Source organism: Carassius auratus, unplaced genomic scaffold (genome assembly GCF_003368295.1).
Source record: "Carassius auratus strain Wakin unplaced genomic scaffold, ASM336829v1 scaf_tig00214720, whole genome shotgun sequence".
NCBI lineage: Eukaryota > Metazoa > Chordata > Actinopteri > Cypriniformes > Cyprinidae > Carassius > Carassius auratus.
In genome coordinates, this window is record NW_020527781.1 from 589,472 (window position 1) to 613,204 (window position 23,733).

The 23,733-nt window shown below is 35.3% G+C and overlaps 2 protein-coding genes across 2 annotated transcripts; one reads left to right on the forward strand and one right to left on the reverse strand.

Moving 5' to 3' along the window:
- Positions 1 to 1,587: 1,587 nt before the first annotated feature.
- On the forward strand, positions 1,588 to 7,824 carry LOC113092866 (secretagogin-like). Its single transcript, XM_026258639.1, has 11 exons — positions 1,588 to 1,783; positions 1,938 to 2,008; positions 3,452 to 3,544; positions 4,272 to 4,361; positions 4,559 to 4,615; positions 4,739 to 4,816; positions 5,522 to 5,577; positions 6,234 to 6,279; positions 6,380 to 6,439; positions 7,172 to 7,240; positions 7,560 to 7,824. Exons 1-11 carry the CDS (start codon positions 1,714 to 1,716, stop codon positions 7,695 to 7,697), a joined length of 828 nt encoding a protein of 275 aa, XP_026114424.1. The 5' UTR covers positions 1,588 to 1,713; the 3' UTR covers positions 7,698 to 7,824.
- A 12,345-nt stretch (positions 7,825 to 20,169) lies between these two features.
- LOC113092868 (uncharacterized) lies at positions 20,170 to 23,158 on the reverse strand. The gene is made up of 7 exons (XM_026258642.1): positions 22,966 to 23,158; positions 22,475 to 22,607; positions 22,222 to 22,329; positions 21,796 to 21,849; positions 21,543 to 21,695; positions 21,137 to 21,318; positions 20,170 to 20,826 (listed from the first exon to the last, which is right to left on the reverse strand). The coding sequence occupies exons 1-7, from the start codon at positions 23,026 to 23,028 to the stop codon at positions 20,353 to 20,355; spliced, it is 1,167 nt and encodes a 388-aa protein (XP_026114427.1). The 5' UTR covers positions 23,029 to 23,158; the 3' UTR covers positions 20,170 to 20,352.
- Between the last annotated feature and the right edge of the window lie 575 nt (positions 23,159 to 23,733).

A 23,733-nucleotide genomic window follows, 5' to 3' on the forward strand; every position in this document is an offset into this window, starting at 1 on the left:
GTGAAATGCCTGTATTCGTTGTAAGGCCTCATGCATGCACCAAACCAATATGTCTGTACGCATTCATGTATCGATATACCCCATTAACTACATATATACTTGTCCTGCTAAAATTAATGGACGTATATGGAGGGAAGTTCTTTGCCGAGTTCATAGTTTTAGTTGTTTCCAAGTAAATTACGTCATCCTGCCCCAGGTAAGTCCATTACTAAGCAACTTGGATGCGTGCACACATGGAGCATAAGTTGGAAGACCAAGATCTGATTAATGCTGTAGTGGAATATATAATGTAGTTATTATCATGTTTTAGCATTTTCATTTTAGGATTCCTGGATGAAATCAATTGTTTTTTTTGTGCATTTGTTGCACATTTTGATGCCTGGATGACAAGAGTGTAGAGGGCTCCCACCTGAAGCACTGTGGCCTTTCCACTCAAATGGAGATGAAGAGAGAGGGAAAAAAACAAACTAGGAATGCTATTATTCACCATGACAGTGAAAATGGCTGGCCTTGAGCCACAGTGCTTTAAGTGGGACCCCTGTCATCAAGAACTTAACATTTTGCAACAAACACAACAGAAACTGAAATGAGCTCTCTCTTACACAGACACACACACACACACACAGTTCTGCAATCCTACTGTTTGTACACAATATGTACATTTCCCTTATGAAACAAAAATATATTGCAGTATATTGGAAAATTGAATTTAATATATTAGGCATATATTCTTATATATGGGATTTAATATTTAGTTTTTCCAGTATATTGAAAGCGGCAATCATTTGTATATTTTGCAATATATTATATAATATATGTATCATCAATGTATTATTCAATGTATTCAAATATATAATATATTAGAAAATAAAAAGGGAAAATAATATATTACAATATATCACAATATATTTTAAGAAATATATTTTCCTTTCGGATGAGCACCACTCTTCAGTTCTGTTTATTTTACTTGGATGAATTTGTCTGTTTTTTGTTTTGTTTTTTTTAATCAGATTTACCAGTTGTTATCATTTCTATTTGTACGGGTCAATTATGAACAAGAGGTCAAATTGAACTGCAAGCGAAAACTTTAGAGAATTGGGTGCAGTTACAAATATTTGAATGGCTCCTCCTCTTTGAGTGGCCCCTCCCCTATCTCGCTCCAAACTTATGCTCTCACTTGAGAGCCCTGAATATCAGTCACTGAGATCAGAAAACTAAAAGTCTGATAGTGTGTGACCTTCTGTTTAGTGTACAGTGCTCTGTTTTTACTTTATAAGTGTTTACAAAGTTGGTAAGTGTATGATACCTAGTGTTCAGATTTTAAAAGTAGTGTTGTATATTCCATGCTTAAGTTTACACAATTGAATACACAAGACACAAAAGTGCAGGATCCACAAGTCACCACAGAAATGGATGTCTTTTTTCATGGGGAATAGAGATTACTTTTATGACACAGTTATGACACAGTTTATACAGCACAGTACCTTGTGTTTATTTCTACTTACAAAAAGTAAAAGGCATCTTTTAAAAAGGAAACCTACCCAGTTTAGCCTCAGATGGTATCGGTCTTTCAGCTGATGACTGTCAAGAGTGGTGTGAAAGAGGAGGGGTTTTATTCTGTGTTTATTCAGCGAGTCTCTCTCTGTGCACAACTCCATCACATTTCTCTTCTTGCTCTATACCACTGTATCGTTTTTTTTGTACATTTCCATCATGGACTGTGCCTTTGCTAATCTAGACGCTGCTGGATTTCTACAGATCTGGCAACACTTTGACGCTGATGGTGAGAATTTAAAATCATTTTCATTCTGCTTCCAAATAATGTCTATTTATTGTTATTTAAATGTTTGCTTATTTACATAGCGACACATTTTAGATATAAATACCCCTTGCTCATCTGATCATGAGATAAATTCTAGATAAATACCTTTCTGCAGATAATGGCTACATTGAAGGAAAAGAGTTGGATGACTTTTTCCGTCACATGCTGGAAAAATTAGGGTCAAAGGTATGTAAAAAACTAAATAAATTGGAATCAAAAGTCCAGTGATGTATTACATTTGAATGAACACAAACCTTTAAACACATCACTGTCCTGTGTTTGATCTAACTGTTTGATTACATTGTGCAGATATATGGAAGCACATTAGACACTCTTTCTTTAGGTGCTCTTTAAAAGTGCTCTCTGGCTGTTTACACATTAGGATCTGTTCCCTCGCCCACTAACATAACACACACAACAGCCATTTAACAACTGTTTACATTTTACACCAACAGACACTTAAAATACACTGCCACCGGACAAAAATACACCACCTTTTGACAGAATTTTAAATCTTTTACGATCCTAGAAGAAAAAAATGGATGGAAACTAGGGTTATCACGGTTTTAAAAAAATATGTGTGCACATGTAAAGTACACTCATAAAGAATATATTTTAACTGTTGTATTACACTGTTACTCAGGAACTTGTGCAACGTCTCAAGAAACCAAACATCACTCTATTTTCAGGAAACTGTGGTTAGACATACAAGCAGTAGCGTAGCAAGGGCTGTGCCAATGTGCGACCGCACAGGGCCTCGCACCTCGTCTCTTGGCCTGCATTTTATGTAGTTTATGTCTGTTTTTCCACCCATTTTGTCTTTTGAAAGACTAAGTAGTCACTTAAGTGCCATAAGAAAATTTCTTCTAAAATGAGCTTTTTTTTTTAATCAGGTTATTTATGTGTGGGTTCAGTAATTGCACTTTAATGGCAATGCATAGTTTCTTTTCTTTCCCATAAAAGTAAAATATATGAACATAAACACAGGAAACTGAGAAGAAAAAAAAACATTTTAGAAGAAAATTTTAGATTGCTCTTAAAAGAGAACTTCTTTTAGCTTTGATATTTACTTAGATAATTGCTTTATTATTATTATTATAATTATGCAGTAGCTCTTACAATTCTTAAAAGCATGTCATTGCAATTGATCAGTTGCTTGTTAAAGTTGCATTCATTACTATAGCACCCCCCCCCCCACACACACACACACAAAAATGGCAGAGCGCCTCACCCCTCAACTTCACACAGGGCCTCACACACTTCTTGCAACAGCCCTGCATACAAGATAAAAATAGATTTGCTAGATGATCTAGCAAAGGTGCTATAAACCGGCTTATTGACATTTTGTATTTTACGCTGATGTTCATTAACTTGCATGTCCCTACTAAACAAACAAACCAAACCCCACCCTCTCTGTGATTCTGAGTGAATGAGGGTTATTGTGATGTAAAAAGGCTACTAATAAATAAAGATTGTGTCAGATATTCAATGAATATCTTATGAGCAGCTCTATTGGTGCGCAGCTGTTCCAGTCCATTGGCTATGAAGAGTGATGGTGGGGAATTAATGAGAGATGAATGATGGAAATGTAGTCACAGTAACCAGTTTGTTTTTCTCTGCTGTCTTTAGGATAAGATTACAGAGGAGAGAGTACAGCAGATAAAGGAGAGCTTTATGTCTACCTATGATCTCACATCAGATGGACGCTTGGCGATACACGAAGTACATCACCCTTTTTTTTTTTTACAATTTTCTTTTCATTACTGTTAGTCCTGCACAAAAGTATAAACTGACAATCCTGTGATGGAACTGGCAAAAAAGAGCAACCATGAAAGAAGGAAATGTTTTAAACGGATACGTTACTTTCAGGACGTTATTGTATAATTAGTCATTCTGCTTGCAGAGAAAAGCAGCTGAATTGCTGTTTGCATGCTGTGATGGCAAAGGCTTTTTTAGATGCTATCTAGCCACTTTATGGCTTCCGGCTCTTTCTAGCACAGTTGCGCAAGCCAACATTAAAAGTGTTGAGTCATTTTCTGTCATGTTAATGGTTTGTTTTGTGGATTGTTGAAACACTTAGAAGCAACTATAGTTCCAGCAATCAGAGCCATTAGTGCTGTCATTAATGTACATAATCACATAGTGGCTTTTTTATCTGACAAAAGTCAATTATTATCTGAAAAACCAATGCCGGATATTGCATGATTTATTCTATACTTCAAACAGATTTTACATTTTCATGTCTCAACATCTTTATAATATCATGTCAAACTGCTGCCATTCAGTGTTATGATTAAATACATTTCATAGAAGTCTTTGTTTTTCCATATAAAATAAACACTTAAGAAAGCAAACCATAATTAGTAGAGGCAGAAGGACATTTGATCTGAATAAGTAAATTAGGAAATAAACCCATATTACTGAATGTGTCTGTTTGCGTTCATACCAGCTAGCTAACATGATCCTGCCGGTGGATGAGAACTTCCTTCTTATCTTTCGTCGAGAGGCTTCACTGGATAACAGCGTGGAGTTCATGAAGGTAAACCTTTACTTTCATTTCACACAACAACATTTTTAAATATAATGTCTAAACAGTCTTTGGCATCACACATTTCTGTATTGTGATTTCAGGTGGTAGTTTATTTGAGTCGTGATGATCATCAATTGTATTTATATATACCGGCTGTGGTAGTGTGGGATGATTGTTAAAAAGGTTTTGCACATTTCCTATGATAGATCTGGAGGAAATACGATGCTGACAGCAGTGGATACATATCAGCTGTGGAGCTCAAGGTAAATGCATACACATGATTCATTGGCAGAGACTGTCAATTACATTAACATATTATAACAATCACTGACCAAGTTTAAATATTGAGGGTGGTGTTTTGATTGTTTGTCTCTTTCTGATGGCAGAGCTTCTTGAATGACTTGTTTCAGCAGCACAAAAAGGATATTCCCCCAGGGAAGTTGGATGAATACACAAATACCATGGTAATACTGCTGATTTTGATTCTTTTCCGTTTATTAATTATTTATATAAACCTAAAGTTCTCAAATGAGAAGCACCTCTGTATGATTACATCTTGGCCAAGGCACAGTTCGAAACCACAATGCAGCGTGAACTCAACCAATCAGGATGTTTAGCACCCAAGTCCTGTCCCCGAAAGTTCAGGAACTTCAAAAAAGTTCTACCTCGCCAGCAGGGACTTTCTGAGGGGCATTTTTTTACCCAGAACTTTGTTTAGTCCCTGGTTCCTGGGTAAAGTTCCAGCTGTGGAAACGCGGCATTATTAAGTGATAGCACTGTTTACATCCACCATCAGCAAACTGTGGCTGGTCACCCATGCATTAACCTTCCTTTGCCTGATCTCAGCAGTGTGGGTTTTTTCCATTACACACACAGCAAGTGAAACTGTCACTCAGAGTTAATAGCATTTAGCTGTTCATGTGTTTTCAAATGGTGCCATCTATGACAGTATTTTTTCAGACAACTGGTATGCCTAGAGCATATGTTGTAAACCACATTGGTATACGTACTTTTCAAGATTATTTTGTTTCTGTACAGGTATGTGCTCGATCATCAATTTTAGAAACTGACAGTTTGTGTGAAAATAGCAGTATTGTTATTATGAGTTGATTTTGTTTGTAAAATGGCTTGTAACACTTTTAATCATGAATACTTTTTTTGTCTTACAGATGAGCATCTTTGACAAAAACAAAGACGGGAGTTTGGATCTTAATGATCTAGCTAGGTGATATGCGTTTAACAATAGTGCTTTTTTTCTGTGCTTGTGGAGCTGTTTAGGCCTTGGGGGTCTTTGTTCAGATCATACACATATTATAATCTATTTAGTTTAAAATGATAATGAAGTAGCTGCCAGTAACACACAGGTGACAATTTAATACTGGTTTGTTAGTCTAGTGACAACTAAAGCATCCAAACTGCACTGCAACTCAATGAAGTAGTAATATGTAAACTAAACTGCATGATTTACATCCTAAATCCAGTAGGCTGAAATTAGAAAAATGTAAATGGCACTTAGCTCAACTCACTTCCGGTAAAAAAAAAGTTACATTTACCATGTGGTCGTGTCTAATGACACAACAAATTTGAGATAAGTTTAACTTTATGCAAATGATCAGTTGCTTTCGGGAGCAGCTGCCAATGGCGTTGAAGTCCACATTATCAAGTCAAGTCACCTGTATTTATATATCGCTTTATTCATTACAGATGGTTTCAAAACAGCTTCACAGTTTATCAATTATAGACAAGCTCGACTTGAGTTATAAGCAGCCCTACAGAAGGCAACAGTTATTCAGCTCAAGTCAGTTCAATGATGATCCAATTCAGTTTGATAAAAGTGTAACTGTTGTGGAGTTGAATTATGAAACTTTGTTTCCATCCCAGAATTCTGGCTCTGCAAGACAACTTCCTGTTGCAGTTCAAAATGGATGTTAGTACTTTATACTTCATTAAACCTTTTGTAATCCTAAATGTAATATTTTTCTGCAAACCAGTGTTTAATGCCCTCTCTTATTTCCTACATTCTTCAGGCCAACAGTCAAGTGGAGAGAAAGAGAGACTTTGAGAAGATCTTTGCACATTATGACGTTGTAAGAATGAATCCGAACCTTTCTACTGTTGTTAATACAGATATAATTTTAAATCACCTAAGATGTAAATGCCATATGTTATTGCGTCCTGACGTAATAAGACTGATAAGTTGATGGCACAATTTTGAAAGGCCTCCAAAAAGATTAAAAAAAAAAACGAATCTATAGTTTTGTCATGAAACTCTAGATGGTGCAGTCTGATAGATAAAACTTAATATAACGTAATGAAATCATTATCACTTGGTGCAGCTGATTGGTTCTTTTTGTATCAGCAGCCAGTGATCTTGCTGCTCAACAGAAAAATACTTGGATAGTGCTTGCTGTAGAAGTTGCAGCACACTTCAGAAACCCTCCAGCTTCCCCAGCTCCACCTGTATGGGGTTATTTCATGTATGTTATATGTGCAACAGCAGTATTTCTTACATGCTCACAGCAGCATGTTCTGGATGTATTGGCAGTAGTAAGTCTCTGTACTTGCTTTGCCACAACAGCAGCAGAAGCAGAAGCAGAAGCGTAGCAGATCTGTTCCGCCAAGACCAAACACATTGTCATGTACCTTCGAGAGTCATGACAGAACATGAATATGTTGCTCGCAAGAACTGCTAATAGCTAAAGTGGCTAACCAGAAAGGATAACCCCTTGCATAATATCAAATGTGGTACTTAGACACAATGACAAGCACAGTGCACTGACAAAGCAGTGCCAGCTCTAAAATGTTGGCTCTCTTTCCAGAGTAAGACTGGAGCACTTGAAGGACCAGAGGTGGATGGTTTTGTCAAAGACATGATGGAGCTCGTCAGGGTAAGTGACTAACAGTAATGAACCTTAAAGTAATCAAGTCATGAGATTTATAACAAATGTTAACTTACATGTGGAAATCACTACTGCAAAATGTTTGGTTTGTTGTTTTAATTGATTTGGGTCCATAAACTTCAGTATTAAACATTAGTGTGTGACTTGTGCTTCATAGCTTGTGCTGTAGACATCTAGAAATTATTTATTGACAGATTTAACATGTAAAAGCCTTGTACAATAGTAATATAATACAACTAATAATTGTCACTCTTTCTTTTTCTACTGTGGTTCCCTCTCTGTTCCAACGCTTTCTTCTTTATCTCAGCCCAGTATCAGTGGAGTTGATCTGGATAAATTGCGTGAGGTTCTGCTGCGCCACTGTGATGTGAATAAAGATGGGAAGATTCAGAAAAGTGAGCTGGCCCTGTGTTTGGGAGTAAAGCTTAAATCACAATCACACTGAAGTTATCACTTCTACTATGAATTGCTATGTTTTAAACCTGAATGGGAAAGGTGAAAACGTGTATTGTGTATTGCTTGTTTCGATGTTTTAAAAATGTATTATGGTATTAAAAGCATTATTCTGAAAGTAATTTATGGAAATATAATAACTTTAATGCCCTCACAACAATAAAAGTTATATCTGTTAAACATGTAAAGCCAAAATAGTGGTACTCATGGACCCTCCTTTGTTCAAAGAATCATTATTTAATTTATGCTCAGGATACTTATTTATGACACTTAATTCACCAGGAAGAAAAGCTCGTTCTGTGCTTCATAAGTCATTACGCTATTTTTATGTCACTGCGCATGCGCAGTACTTTCCAGTTTAGGTTTTAAATCCAATCAAGTGTTCATATGTTCTCTCGCTTGCAGTAGGAATAAACCACCCCTTACAATCCAAACTAAATTTTAGTCGGACTTGGCCAATTCAATCCGATTGACATGTTTACATCTAGTCCTATTACGATGGGATTATTAGGGTCCATGTAAACCCAGCTACTGAAAGGCCACAAACACTCAGAACAGATGTCACTTTGTAAAAGCAACGTCTGGTGTATCCTTATGGCTCTTGATTATTTATATTCTTTGCTGCTGTTTATTTAACAGTCATGCCATTGGCAAACAGATGCTCAAGTGCTTTGTTTTCTTGTTTTGCGTGTCTAGGGGGATTACAGTTAAACCCCATAGACAGCCCGGTAGGCTCAGTGAAGACAACGAGTCAAATTTGAAGTTCATTGAGTTGACAGAGAGTCTAAACTTCCAAAATTCTGTTGAAACGGCATAAGAGGAGATCATCTCATATTAACTTATAGAAAGTGAGCCATTCTTATAGAGGGAGATTGATGAGGTGATGAGAGACAGGTGATTGCGATTAGAGGTCTACCAGAGGATCCATACGGGTTTGGGGTCTATATTTTAAATGGTCAGCTATTTATCATCAGAGATGATCGCAAATGAGTAAAGTTAACGTCAGCAGCCATGGCACTGGACAAACAAATGTTTATTATAATCCAAATGGGCAAACAGTCTTAATTATTATGCACGTTGACTGGAGATACATAAAAATGCAAAGCTGCAAAGTCGCATCTGTCATCCGTCCCCTTGACAGCATGTGGCTTTTTATAAGCTGGAATAATGAGTGGATGTTATGTCTTTGTAAAGACGCAAACAACAGAGAGATAGCTATTCAACATGCTTTACTAAGACTAACTCATCTTCACTCTCTTGGTACACTTATATGCATTTCAGATCTACTAGTGCCACCCACAGGACAAGTGGTGACACCACATCTCGCTCTCTTTTAACAGTTGTACCTAGTATTCACTTATGTCTGTACAGTGACCAAATGTTGATCTTGGTTTTTTTTTTTAACAATAACTTTGCATAACAGTACCAACCTTCCAAACATGAACTTAACATTTTCCCTTGAATTTCACAAATGCACATCATGCACTACAGAACAACACTCTATATGTATTTGTTACCTTATCACATATCCCCATGTAAAATAATATTCACATGGAATCAATGAACCACCTTTAGTTCATAACCTAGTCCCAAGCCCATACTGGTGCTCATTTAACTGGAACCTGTCTTTCCGGCTGAGTCCCTACATGCAAACCAAAGCATTGAGAACTCTTTTCCAAAGATGGCTTCCGCCTGTGTACGTGATGTGCATGTCTTAATAAAGAATCTCATCAAACTGTTTGTACACTTACAAAGTTCTCAATGCTTCGGTTTGCATGTAGGGACCCTCATTATGCTACCGTGTTAGTGTGAGGCTATTTTGAGCCTTGATAGTGGTATTAACTAGCGATTTCTTTTCACTTATGATCTGCCCCATATACTAGCGTTATAAGCTAATCTGTTCATAGAGATATAACTTTACACACAACAAATGCCAGAGAACGGTCGACTCTGTACCAATGTGTTATTACACCCGAGGTTCATTTTGCACAAGCGTTCTCCTTTAAACTAATTTAAATGAAAGAGAAAAAAGAACCATAAAATGAACAGGTCCCCTCTAAGAAAAAAAAAAAAAAGAGAAATATTGATGAGCATTACAAATAAGTTTGATAATATCACTAATCTAAGTCAAGTACATCTAAGTGCAATTTTAAGAATTTTTTGGAGAAATACAAAAGTAGACTGAAAGTATACGTTCTTATTTTAATTTAATTAATTTATAAAGTATACTAATAGCACACTTGAATAAACAAATTTTTCATAATGCCATGCGTCACTAAATGGAATGAGTCTGAAATATTTTTTTAAACATAACACAAGGATAACAGTGTCATTAGAATGTATCGCTAGAATACATACCCCCAACTTCTATCAGCCAGTCCCTCCAGAACATTATGATCTGATTTTCAACTCTTTGTCTATTGCTGCCAGGACGTCTAAAATTGACCCTAAAGAGTCTCAACATGTCTTCTGCTTCAAGTAGCTTTGAACCCCCAATGAAAATGGGTTTCATGATCTCTGGGTATGTCTTGATGGCATCACCTAAACCAAGAGTCTTCAACCCTTCAGTCAACCTAAAACAGATAAAGAAGAATAGGTGATCGTTTTTCATTCAGGCAAAACAAGCCATGCATGTGTGCAGCTAAATCTGAAATAGAAGGAAAGCCTGAACTGCCTATTAACAATAATATTATTTTTTTATTTTTTTATATTATGAAATTAAAACCCTAGCATTTCTTAAATGTATAGATATTTTACAGATAGTATATCTATATTAAATGTGCCAGTAATCTTTTTATAGATATTTTATTATCTCAATCTATATATTTTGTTTAAACATTTATATATTAATGTACCTATTATAAATACCCTGCAATTGTACTTTTGGCATACTAAACTGATATACTTTATTGCTAAGTGTTGGGACTGTAGTGATCATCTTTGCATTACAAGATGCACCTGCATTTTTTTTTCTCCATTTAAAAAAAAATAAAATGCAGTGTTTTAACATCAAAAACTTTGCAAAGTATTTGTATCACAAAAAAAGTCAAAACTTTTTAGATGTCTGAAATAATCGCTATTCTATTGCTTCTTTAACGCGTCCTTCAACGTATGCCCTTGCAGCTTCTTCCGCAAGGACATCTCTCTCTTGAAGACTCCTCATGTGGCTGGATACTACATACTATATTGTGTATAATTAGGAAAATAACTGTAATTAGGCTTGCCATAAATCATTAGGTTGGTTTGAGAAAGCTACAACTACAGAAATTACAGTTTGGTCCGTACCTTGGTATTGAAGTCATGGTTCAGTACATGTTCAGTAAAGCAGGGGGGAGAAAAATAAACAAAGGTAATTGCTTATTTTTCTTCTTTTTTTTTTTTTTACTTTTGTTAAATAAAGAAGAACAATGAATATATGTCTGTCAGTAAATAATTAAAAATTTCCTGTCTGTAAACTATAAGGAGCCCTTTCATACGCGATACTATAATATGAACGGTTACCATTAACAACAGAGCTTAAACTATTAAATTGAGCTGCTATTTGTTTTCATTAAATATCATTAAGGTCTCCTGTTTGGGAACACTTTGGTTTCCCGTAAATACGACAACGGACAAATGCAAACACTGCTCCCTTTGTCATTTAAACTGCCTCTTGCTGGTAGTTTAGAGCAGGCCAAAGCAATAATAAATTTAATTGGTGTTTTATAGCAGCAGATCTACGACCATATTCAGTTATTGAAAACAGACTTTTATACGGTTATATTTTGTCTATTTTTTGAGAATTATTTTATTTATTGGAATAATAATGTTTTTTTTTTAAACCAAGCAGACATTTTACTTAATTTTGTTTTAAAAAAAAAAGTTTACAAAATGTTAATATAAATGACAATCAAATTTTTTATTTATTTTTTTGCATTTCTTCCCCCTAACTGCACTGTAATTGAAAAAGGGTACAAAGGTACGTACTGAACAATGAATTTTGTGTACCATTACATCCATAATATTTACTATACATATTGATTAATCATAAGACTGGTTTGGCATTAATTTCTAAATCAACTTATAATTTTCTACTCCAATTTTTTTGCATTTTTGAAATAATTAACACAACGCTTTCACTATTTACACATTTGCAGGTTGTGTTTCTTCCAGCGTTTCCGAGCAGAGCGGCTTCTAACAACCTACTTTCATGAAAATTGTATTTAAACATTAGGGGTGTCTCCAACGCCCCTAGCTTATTATTTTTGGCTAACACTTCTAAATGCATCTACTCCTAGAGCTTTTAATGCTACATTCACTAAACTTGGATTAGACCATCAGACTGCAGTGTTGGAGAGTAATTAACCACAAGTATTGATGATACCAACTACATCTTTCAGTAGCTTGACAGTAGCTCAGTTGCTTTTAAAACGATGTAGCTTTTTCAAATAGTTTACTTGACTATCTCCTTTAGCTTATCAAACTACAGTTTCAGAGTAGCTTCCCCAAACATTGCCAGTTTGTTCTGACAACATCCTTTCTAAAGGTTTTACATAAAAATGACGGACAGTCTATCTATATATCTTTCAATCGATCAAACACTCTAGCTTTACAAAAAATAAAATATAGAATTAAATATAAATTAAAGCTGCAAGCAGCATTTATGGGGATCAAGCACAGTAGGGCCTCTGAGGTGGTCTGAGCCAACCTGGATGTATGGATGACAGTTAAACACATCCAAAACGGAGAATAAGCTGACAGACAGACACACGCACTGAAATTAAATGAAATTTTAAAAACTGATAAGTCTGTATGAACAAAATGGAAAACTTTAACTCAGTGAGATTTAAAATGTTGTAACAGTGTTTTTTTTTATTGTTTAGGCATGAATTCATAAATCTTCTCAAAAATACTGTTTCAATTTGCTGAATGAGCACATTAGTGGTCTTCCACTGCCATCTAGTGGTTATAAATTGCATTTACTCAAACAACCCTGGTTTTAAACATAACTGTTATAGTGTAATGTTTTTTGCCCAATCTCTCTTAAATTTTGCATGCTTGTTTAGAATGAAATAAGGCATTATTTTACACAGTTTTGATAATTTGTGGGCTTTCTGTTTGTATTAATAGGCCTTTGTGTACACTGTGAAAAGAACATATTATACAATCACTGGTTTATAGTTCTCCAAAAGCAATTGTTTAACATGTTTTTGATAATTATTGACCTTCAGAGTCTAGAGAATTGTACTTCAGTGGTTTTATTGATTTTCAGCTTAAAGCCTTGGACTACTTGGCCAAAGTAACTTTTTTTAAATAATCTTGAATATTTAATTAACAGCTTTATTGACAACATTGGTCCCAAAAGTTGTTCAGAATGATCATATGTTATGAAGATCTAGTGTTTATGTGAATATATGAGCATTTTCAGACAATTTGAGGCCATTTACCATATAAATCTTATGTTTTGAGACCTTTTCTACTGTTATAGCGCCACCTATGGTCCGATCTCCATGAAAATGTGCATGCTTGTTAAAAATCACCTGATACATGATTTCACGAAGTTTCATAAAGTTTTGAATTTTCGTTTAGGTTTTATAGGCTTTGGGGTATGTTTGGCCACACCCCTTTTTCTAAATTACCACTTTACAGCTAACCAAAGGACAAAATTCAATTTTGTTGATAATTATTGATCTAGAGAGTCCACAGAATATTACTGCAGTGGTTTGGTTCCGATCGGACAAAAAACCTAGGACTAGTTTGCAAAAGTAGGTTTTTAACATATTTGTGAATAACAATTGAACGATTTGATTGACAGCAATGGTTCTTGAGGCAAAGTTGTGCATTATGAGGAGATCTATCAAATGATATGCATATTGTGTTGATATGTGAAACACCACGTGATTACAGAGCCATAAAACTCGTTAGCGCCAACTAGTGGCCATTTCTTTCAAAATTCTTACAGCCCTTAAGGTTCATGAGTCGAACGTACCCAGTAAGTTTCGTTCCGATCAACTTCCGTTAACCCTTTCAAATAGGTGCTTAAATTTGTTTGGCCAATGGCGGCCATGTTTTTTAAGATATGCAAATGTCCTCATAGGTACTTGTGCCCCTTCAGACCAAGACATTGCATACCAATTTTCAAGTCGATCGAGCCAACGATTGCCTAGTTATAGCCATTTATGTGTTTTTTCTCTCTTATAGCGCCCTCAAGTGGCAGAGATGCGCAATTTTTTTGATTTGACCAAAGATTGAGCTCATACATATGTGTACCAAGTTTGGTGAAGATATCTCATTCCGTTCAAGAGTTATAGTCAAAATAACACTTGGCTAAGGTTAGCATAGACGCTTTTTGGCGTACTGTTTCGCGTAAGAATCAAAATTTCAATTTAAATTCAGGGAATATTTCTGCAGTGGTTTGGTTCCGATTGGTTGAAAATCCTAGGACTAGTTCGCAAAAGTAGGTTTCGGATATAGCTCGATTTTGCGAGAAAACGGTGCGTCATAGAGCTAAAAAAAGGCGCTGTGCACTTTTGTTCGGGCTAACCCAAGGATTGCAACGATGCCATGTTTTTGAGTCTATGGCTAACGGTTTACGACCTGTGGCCCAAAATGTCTAAAATTTTTGTTTTTTGCGCTGTAGCGCCGCCGTTAGGCCTTACGGTTTGGGCTGCACGTTTAGTTTTAAGGCGGAATAATAATAATAATAATAATAAAAATCTTAACAATTACAATAGGGTTTCAGCACTGCGTGCTTGAACCCCTAAATAAAAAAGCAAACCTTAAAACCTTTTTTTAAGTTTCAAACTTATACATTTCTAACTTAAAATGTTAAAACGATGTCACATTTCCTGGTCCGGCTTTTTCAAGGCAATGTCAAACTTTGATTAACTTTTTTATTTCTTAGCTTTTGAAGCAACTGCCACAGTTCCCAGTCATCTATTTCATCAATGTCAACAGGAAGACTGGGACAATGAGAAATGAGACTATACAGTCTTTCTGAAAAAAAAAATGGTGTAATGCCGGCATGAATGACTGACACTGCCAGCATCTTCCTACTAATTCTGTACTCGCCTGCCAGCACAGCTGAAAGACAAACAAACTAAATTTCACAAATTTACAAAACCCATAACAAAACAAATCTTTTTGATTTTTGCCAGTGAACATTGTTTTTACCACATGGCACCAAAGTCAAATTCTTTGATTCGGCTGGACCACAAAAGGATTGGCTGTTTTTCAGCTCCACATTAAGCAGTCGGAAAAACTCCCTTGTGGGCGCTCCATTCATCCACTGCTCCTTCTTCGGTGTTTTTCAGCGTCAGTGAATAATACATTTAGCTTCTTTTCAGTTGAAAAACTCAAGCGACTGAATACTCTTAAGGAACTTGGTAAAACGTTGTCTCTTATTACATTTATTAAATTTGACATAGGTGCAGGTCCAGCGTCCAGCTGGTTCTCCAGCCGCTGTAGTACAGACAAATAGTTACATTTTACAAACCTATGTATTCAGTTAGTAGACATAATTAAAGTGATACTTCACCTATGCCTAAATCACTTTAACTGAACTGCATTGAAAGTTATAACAGTTTTGGTGCAATGAATCAGTGAAAATTAGACAAACAGATTTGTTAACTTCTATTCAACTTAGAACACTGCCTATGGAAGCACAATCTGAAGGGTCTCCAGATTAGGCTGACAAGACAATTCTTTTTTAGGTTATGTAAATGTTTTTTCGCCATCAAAAAACATGACCTTAAGTAATCAGTCTGTATAACATCTGGGTAAGCCATTGCTATAACATCAAACAGAAAGGACTTTGCTATAGTAGTATCCTACGTGAATTTTCCTTCGTGATAGGTGCATCCATACAAACAAATCTACAAAATACCTGTTGAATATAAGAGAAAGGAGGCTGAATGGTTTAGTATATAAATATAATATAATGCACAATGGGCAGATGTTTAATCCAAGATGAAGTTTAGTGCAAAGTGTAGTGACTAGAGATTGTGGTTATAGAGAGGTCTGCTACAAATCTAAAGTAGCCATGTAACAGATATTTTCATTTTAGACCTCTACTTAAAATGTTGCATTTGCCATTAACATCTCTTTAAAGTCTTCCAGACTGTGTTTACATGGTTAAGATAATACCTACCTGTAGTGACTGATAGATGGCCAAAGAAAGCTCTGCATCATTATAATCATGACGATCACCCCTGAAACACAAGTAGCCCATTAGCTTAAAGAATGAACTATCCTCTATCCATGAGTACATGAAATCATAATTTATGAAAATGTAATGTGATGAGTGATGTGATGTTTTCTCCTCACACTCATCACTTTTTTGTTGCTGAACAAACATAGCAAGCATATTAAACCCAGTTTTTGCAACAGGACTGTTGTGACAGAAGGATTTATTATTACAGTTGGTTAGCGATGACATTGATTTCATTAACTTAACCAATGCTAGTTTGCAAATAATTCAAATACACTGTAGACATTTCAAGTGTAATTATGCAGTATACATATGGTCCAAGGCCAGAAAGGTCTTGGTTGATGACAGGACCAAAAAAATGATCTTCCTGGACAAAACAGTAGACAGTTAAAAAAAATACCTTAATATTGTCTTATCTTAGTAGCTCAGACCAATTCTTACACTTCTCCAGACAGCAAGAACGGCAGCCATGGTCCAACTATAACTCAGAAGCATGTCAGGAAGAGCTGCCAACCAGATTTTCTTTTCTTTTTAAATATATAGCTTTCAGGATAATCAACAGAGCTATCGGCTGCTAAACTTTGTCAGCAATTTGAAACGCACCGGAAATGGATTTGGATTTTATCTACACTCGTTATGAGAACCTGCTTTCTATTCTTGATAGATGTGTCCGTAATGGTGTTTTTTGTAAAACTGACGACATACTACACAGCATGCAAAGGGTATTGTACTTGTTGCAAGCCCAGTCGACTCAGTCAACCCATGGATTTAGGCCTGCCAGGATAAGGACTGGAGACAGAGGATGCCCATACTGGGATATTTCCCCTGAGAAATTGGAATACCTTTTGGAATTGAATTTCACTGTAAAAGAAACTGCACGCTTATTCTGTGTCAGTTACAGAACAATAAGAAGAAGAATGTCTGATTATAGTTTGTTCGTACGAATGTATTACACTGCAATAACAGATGCGGAACTTAGCCAAGTTGTATCTGACTTCATCACATAATGTCCTGACTCTGGAATAAAGTGAGTCAGTGGATTCCTTAACAGCGTTGGACTAAGGTGAGTCTTTATGCAATGCACACATTGATTGTATATTGGGTATACTATTGAATATTTGCAATTGGATGCACCACAGGATCAGCCCCATGAAAGAGAGACACCAGCAAAGCCTTTTCACTTTTGCATGTTAACTGCAAGTAAAAAAATGGGACAGTGTTACAATCATCTGTTCTGCATAGACAATCTCTCACATATAATGAGATGTATTTACTTTACAGTATTTTAAATTGTTCCATTTACCATGGGAGGATTTGAACTTGAGAAACAGAGTGTACTGACACCTTTCTACGGTTAAAACAACATTCCTTATGTTCAATCATATTTGATGCTATCAATTAACTAGAAGGAAGGTCTTGACTACAAGATTAGTTTATACTTGGATCAAAATATACCAAGTAGTTTTGTTTACTGTAGTGCAATGGAATTTGTTTTAAGTCTAAATTGTATAATTTTCCAAGGGTGTAGAGGTCCAGAGTAATGGAAACTTTACGGACTGTAGATCCTGTGAGCACTGTTTGTCATGGACTTGGAATCAACATAATTCAGGGAAGAGTATACTCTCCTGCACCCATGGCTTTATGGCATATTGATGGAAACCATAAGTTGATTCGGTAAGTGTTTTCTATCTTTTATGTCAGTTAAAGTCAGTGATTTCAATTTAGACATAAATAGATTGGTATCTTGTCAAATCTATTTTACGCACTTCAGCATGATACAGCTTCACATTAAGGCTAAAAACCAGTAATGATGGGAAACAAGAAGTAATTTTCCGTCTTTGAAAGAAATAATTTTTTAAAGATTCACATTATTGTTATGTGCAAGCAAAACACACCACCTCTGGTACTAATATTAGCCATATTCATTCTTAATACCAATGAACAAACAAATATGAACAACTTGTTTGTTACATTTTTTTGCATCCCCATCTTAACAGAACAAGCACATTGAAAATTGTAGTGTTAGTTCACCAAAATATGAAAATCCTGTTATCAGTTCCCCACCTTTATGTCATTACAAAGCCATAAGACTTTAGTTAATATTCATAATCATAACTCAAGTGAAGATATGTTAAGTAAACATTAAGGTCGAGGCTATACTTGATACTTGAGGCTGTCTTATGAGTTTCTCCACCTTAGTCTATCTGAATCTATTTCTGTTGTGGTGTTAAATAAAGCATTAAAAACTGGGAAGGTATTTCAACAAGTAGGCAGGAAATTTAAGGATACACATTATACTCTCATGTCGTTACAGATGCAGCAATTTTTGACTGTATATTTCTGAATGGATTAAGATGAGAACACATTTTTATAATTTTATTTCCTCCATGTGGCTTCCATTAAAAGTTTGCTCTGTCTGGATGCTTTTAAATGCACAGGAAGCTTTCCTATCATAGCCTGTCACATATGTGAACATGGATCACAAAACCAGTCATGTCACATGGGTATATAGGAAATAGCCAACAAAACATTTTATGGGTCAAAATTATACATTTTTCTTTTATGCCAAAAACATTGGCTTTAGAATTTTGCTCCAAGAGTCTTTTTTGTAGGTGTTGGTGTGTTACATGTGTGTGCCAATTTTCATGCATGTATGTGAAACATAGCTGGACGGCTGTTGATTTTTTTAGTATAAGTGGCGCTGACGAGCCATTTTGCCACACCCTCTTCTAAATCATATATTAGACGTAAATTTTCACCAGGTTTCAGCGTGTGCAAAGCTTCATGACTTTTTGAGCATGTTTAAGCCCTCAAAAATGCGATTCATTTGGGAGAAGAAGAAGAAGAATAGACAAAGCAGACACAAGAGGGTCCTCGCACCATCAAACATCTTAAAAGATAATTGCAACTTTTGTTCCTCAGAATTGCAACTTTATATCAAACAATTCTTACTTAATAACTTGCAATTGTAACTTTATATAAAAAGAAATCTGACTTTATATCTCACAATTGTGACTTTAGGTTATTTCATGCAATTCTGAGATAAAAAGTCAGAAACAGCCCCCCTGCTCTCATCTCTGTCCCAGTCTCTTATAGAGAGTCCTAATTACGTTCAGGTGTACAACAACCACTCACTTCAGCCAATCACCTGCAACTCAGAGATGATGAGTTAATCTCTAAAACTGTCACACACCAGCCTTTAAAAGAGATCCGTTACCAATCAGATCAAGAATAAAAAAAAACAAAAAAACAGAACCATCAACTTAGAAATCATATTTCAGTACTAATTGTTATACCACCTCTGATCACAGTAAAAACATTATTTTCACAATTCCATTCATTCTGAGACACTGCCCCACCTTGCCACCAGCAATCTGGATCCTGAAAGCAAATTTAAAGCAACAAGAGAGCACAGAGAAACAGAAGCAACTGTACAACCATTACACTTAATTGATCAGATCAGTAACACTGGATAACACATTTGCCTCTACATTATCCGATCCTTTAATTTGTTTAACAATTAAATTGTAGGGCTGTAAAAAGAGAATCCAACGCATCAAGCACTGACTCGGCAACTGTAAAGAATGCAAGAAAGTTAAAGGGTTATGATCAGAAAACACCTCTGCAGGCATTCCTCCCCCCACATACACATCAAATAACTAGAGTGCCCAAATTAGAGTTAAGCTTCTTGCTTGCTGGCATCCACCTGTAGCTTAAAGTTTATTTCTTTTAATAAGTACAGTCCCCTTTCAATGGGGCAAAATATAAGTCACTGAGTCACTGCATTGTGTTCCATAAGTGGAAATGAAAACTGTTATTTGTTCAATTTTGTGTGTCTTTCTCTCTGTGTGTGTAACTTTCACAAAAAAAATCTATAATTTTCTAATTCAAAATATTTTTTGTATATATTTGTATATATTTGTTCTTGAATTAAAATGCATGTTGTTTGTGTGCAAAATTCTCAACTTTCTCTTTTTTTAAACTTCAGTTGTTTAGTCATGTTTTGGCACAGAAGAGCCTCCACACACACACACACACACACACACGTCTGATACTTCTCTATTTTTTGGAGCTGATATTTAATATCATATTTTATCATATACATTAATATGCTCAGAGCTTCAATTTTATTGTATTTTTTATGACGTGTGAATTTGCTAAATAAGTCAGGATTTAAGTCATTATTTGTTTTGTGATCTCTTCTTACATCAAGAATTGTGAATCCAAGTACCTTTTTACCCAAAGTCAAAGTGTTTTATTTTGCAATGTTAAGAACAAGGGCCAAAAAATGAGCTAGAAGGTAAATTATATAAAATAACCAAAAACAGAAGAGACTAAATTCTAAATAGAATTGTGCAAGCACTATAATATAATTAATTTAAATTACAAATGTGCATGTACATGTACAACTTACTGCAAATATACTGCAAACATGCTTGCACTTTTGCAGCGTAACACATTAGAGGTGTGTATACTGATTGACAGATGCCTCCAGTGAATGGTTGTGGCCCACCGAATATTTGAAAATGCAATCATCAACCTCATGCTGGAAATGTGGCAGTACATGTGCTGGCAAACTCCGCATTCTGTGTTCTAGATTTTTGCAGAAAGCTGAGATGGCATCATTGGTGTTTTCCTGTGATGCCAACTTTTCCAGAGTTTTGCCAATGGTGCGCATCAAGTATGTGGACTCCTTACTGGAGGATTCATCCTGCATCTTCCTGCGCTTCCCCGGAGGCTTTGGAGTATTTGGTTTCTTTCTAATGGCTGTGGATTCAGCTGTGGACTCATTTTCACAGAGTGTGGATTCAGGCAAGGATGTACTGGGCCGTACCTCCACCTCAATGGAGCTGGGCTCTTCATGGGTGCCAGTCCATGTGTCACTGTTGGTACCATCTGAGGGTGAACAGGAATCACTATCAGCCAAAGATTCCTTATAAAAAAAAAAAAAATAAGAATCAAAATGCAAATTATGTGATCCCATAGATTCTAACAACTGTTCACCAATCACCCATAACAATAACAGGGCAAAGCTACAACAATACCCTGCTAACTGGTGAAATGGCTCTATTCAGAAGCACTTTATGGCAGAGTGTGGAAGATAATATGACTAATTAATTTAACAGCTTTTGTTAATATGTTGAGTTACTTGTAAATAGACCCATCTGAACAATCAGTGGCCACTTTATAAAAGCAAAATGTTTCTTTTTATTTTGAAAAAAAACATAGCTTTGTTTATTTACCCTGATAGTTAAATTTGAAGTTCTCTCATTCCTTTTCATGTGAGGCTGTAGAAACTGCAGGCGGTTCAAGATCCATTGCTGCCTGCCAGTCTTCTGAGATCCAGAACTTCCTGAGGGTCCTTGTTTCTTATAACGCAAGTACTGGGTTCGCAATGAATCCCATCGCTTCTTGAGCTCTTTCTCTAAGGGATAAGGTTATATTTTGTAAGCATTATGCCTAGATATTTGTCCGTTTCATGACTATTTGTAATGCCAATTTTTTTCTTTTTGCTCTACTGGACGAACACTAGATGCTAGCAGATAACATTAATAACCGCCTGTTTCCATAAACCAAATTATGGCCCATTTAAAAATAAAAAACAACTTTTCTTTCTAAAGACCTCGATTGCCTAAAAGAAAATCTTACCTGATATGACAAGTTTATTTTCGATCTCACGCCACATTTCAGCTTTCTCCACACGGCTGGAATATGATTTTTCTGTAATGTCATATAAAGCCGGCCTTTCCCGGATCATGCTGATCAATGCGTCTTCACTTGCCTCGTTCCAGACAGCCATATCTTTTTTAAATAATCACGAATGATAATGACAAGAATTAATCACGAGAAATGCAATCAAATGAGAAAAGCAGGTTTGTCATCTCTTTCGTTAGTTGTTTACCTTTTGGTACAATGAATGTTCTTTTGCTGATTGTAGTTTTTATTGAGCTTTTATCTAAAGAGACATGGAGAAGGCATGTTAATATGTTAGTATAATGATATTTCGTCCCCTTGGAATTATAAGGTTCTATCTGACATTTTTGTCAAAATTGAGTTATTCACATATTCTTATTCTGTGTCAACGTATTTACATTATGTGATAGATTTTTTAATGTTCTGTACATTATGGGACTTTTTATTTAAAAAACAATAAGGTTCTATCTACACAGTGGAATGGAACACAAAAACTTTGAAGCTCAATATCTCAAAACTACTCGGAATGCAGATAGAACCTTATAATTCCAAGGGGACGATTTTTGCTTCTAAACAGTTTCTGATACTTTAAAGTCTATTCAGTATTGTTATTATAGCTTCACTGTGCACCAACCATCTGTTTGTTCCTCATCATCTTCTTGTTTCACTCTCAACACTTCTTCAGTCTTCATGTCTTCACTCTCCATTTTAATTCTACGATTCATTCGAAAACCCCTCTGTACTATAGAGAAAACATAAGGCAAAATATATTGATACATCATTTAAAAAAATCTTATTTTATTGTTAAATAAAATATTGTTTTAAAACATATAAAAAATGATAAATAATTATTTGAAAATACATTTATTTTAAAATAAAAATCCAACCTGTTTGTTCCTCAGGATCTTCTTTTTTGACTCTGAATGTTTCTTCAATCTTCATGTCTTGAATCTCATCTTTAATAAATGCCATCTTTTTAAGAGTGTCAAGTGGATCCCAGTTGTTTTTTATGAGTTTTTCCTGTTCAAGATGAGAATAATTAATTAAAACAATAAAAATACATTTAAAAAATCCAAACGGTCAGTCAAAGCATAGTCAATAATGGCATGATTAGTCAAAAACACTCAAAACAAAACACAACAACGTTGCTTCTACAGAGGCTGCACCATATTTCACATATATATTAAGTTCAAAAGAGAGTGTACAAAGCTTGTTATTTGCAAGAAAAAAGAATACAGGTTTAAGACTTGTCACAGATTCACGCCTTATGCATGTGTTTGTACTAGAAAATGATCCATATATATATATATATATATATATATATATATATATATATATATATATATATATATGAAGAGAGAGAGAGAGATTTGTGCACCTGCAGTGAATGATTCAAGACACTAACTGTTGTGTTTGTTGGAGAGAAAAAATATTTTGTCATTTCAAGGATATAGAATCAGAAAGTGAAAGAAGGTCCAGAGTTCACTGAGCAAATCGGAATCAAGAAGAACATTTTGAGTCACTCATTTAGCTTTGGAGAGAATAATAAAAAAAAAAACTCAAAACTTTTTCAGCCAAATCGCAGGAGCCCGACGCAGTGTTTTGATGTCACATAGTCAGACCAAAATAAAAGTCTTTTCTACATGCTAATAAAAACTGCACCGCATTGATGGTGGGTTTAAAACTATGTATTGAAGTGTCTGAATGTGAGCTTAAATTGTAATCGTAAGAAAATCTAAATGTGTCATTAAACTTGCAGATTTCCACAAACTGGTACTTAATTTTAACTTTAAATGAAAACCAATTTACAAACAAAGTTTTAGTCTACACAGGGAATAACTGATGAATACTGAAGAGTAAAAACTATTTGTATTCTGTAAAAGGTGGATGGAAAGGAAAATGTGGACTTTGTTTGATCAAACTGATTTCAGTGGTCCTGCTCTTTACAGATTTACAGATTTTTTAATCTGCAATGTACTTTTTTATTTATCCTTCTATAGAAAGGAATGTTGTTAAATGATTAAATATGTACTTGTTCAGTTTCTTTAGATGTCAAACACATAATTTCATACTCACTTTTACTCATTTACCATTGTTAAGAGTGAATAGTTTCTCCATAAAAGATGCAATATTCAGTACACTAAAA

Coding starts and splice junctions, on each gene's coding strand:
- LOC113092868 (XM_026258642.1), bottom strand. CDS start 23,028: ATGACAAAATATTTTTTCTCTCCAACAAACACAACAGTTAGTGTCTTG. Junction 22,330..22,474: donor AGATCCTGAGGAACAAACAG/GTTGGATTTTTA, acceptor TTTTCTCTATAG/TACAGAGGGGTTTTCGAATG. Junction 20,827..21,136: donor CTTCAAATTTAACTATCAGG/GTAAATAAACAA, acceptor TTTTTTTATAAG/GAATCTTTGGCTGATAGTGA.
- LOC113092866 (XM_026258639.1), top strand. CDS start 1,714: ATGGACTGTGCCTTTGCTAATCTAGACGCTGCTGGATTTCTACAGATC. Junction 1,784..1,937: donor GCAACACTTTGACGCTGATG/GTGAGAATTTAA, acceptor ACCTTTCTGCAG/ATAATGGCTACATTGAAGGA. Junction 6,280..6,379: donor TGTTGCAGTTCAAAATGGAT/GTTAGTACTTTA, acceptor TACATTCTTCAG/GCCAACAGTCAAGTGGAGAG.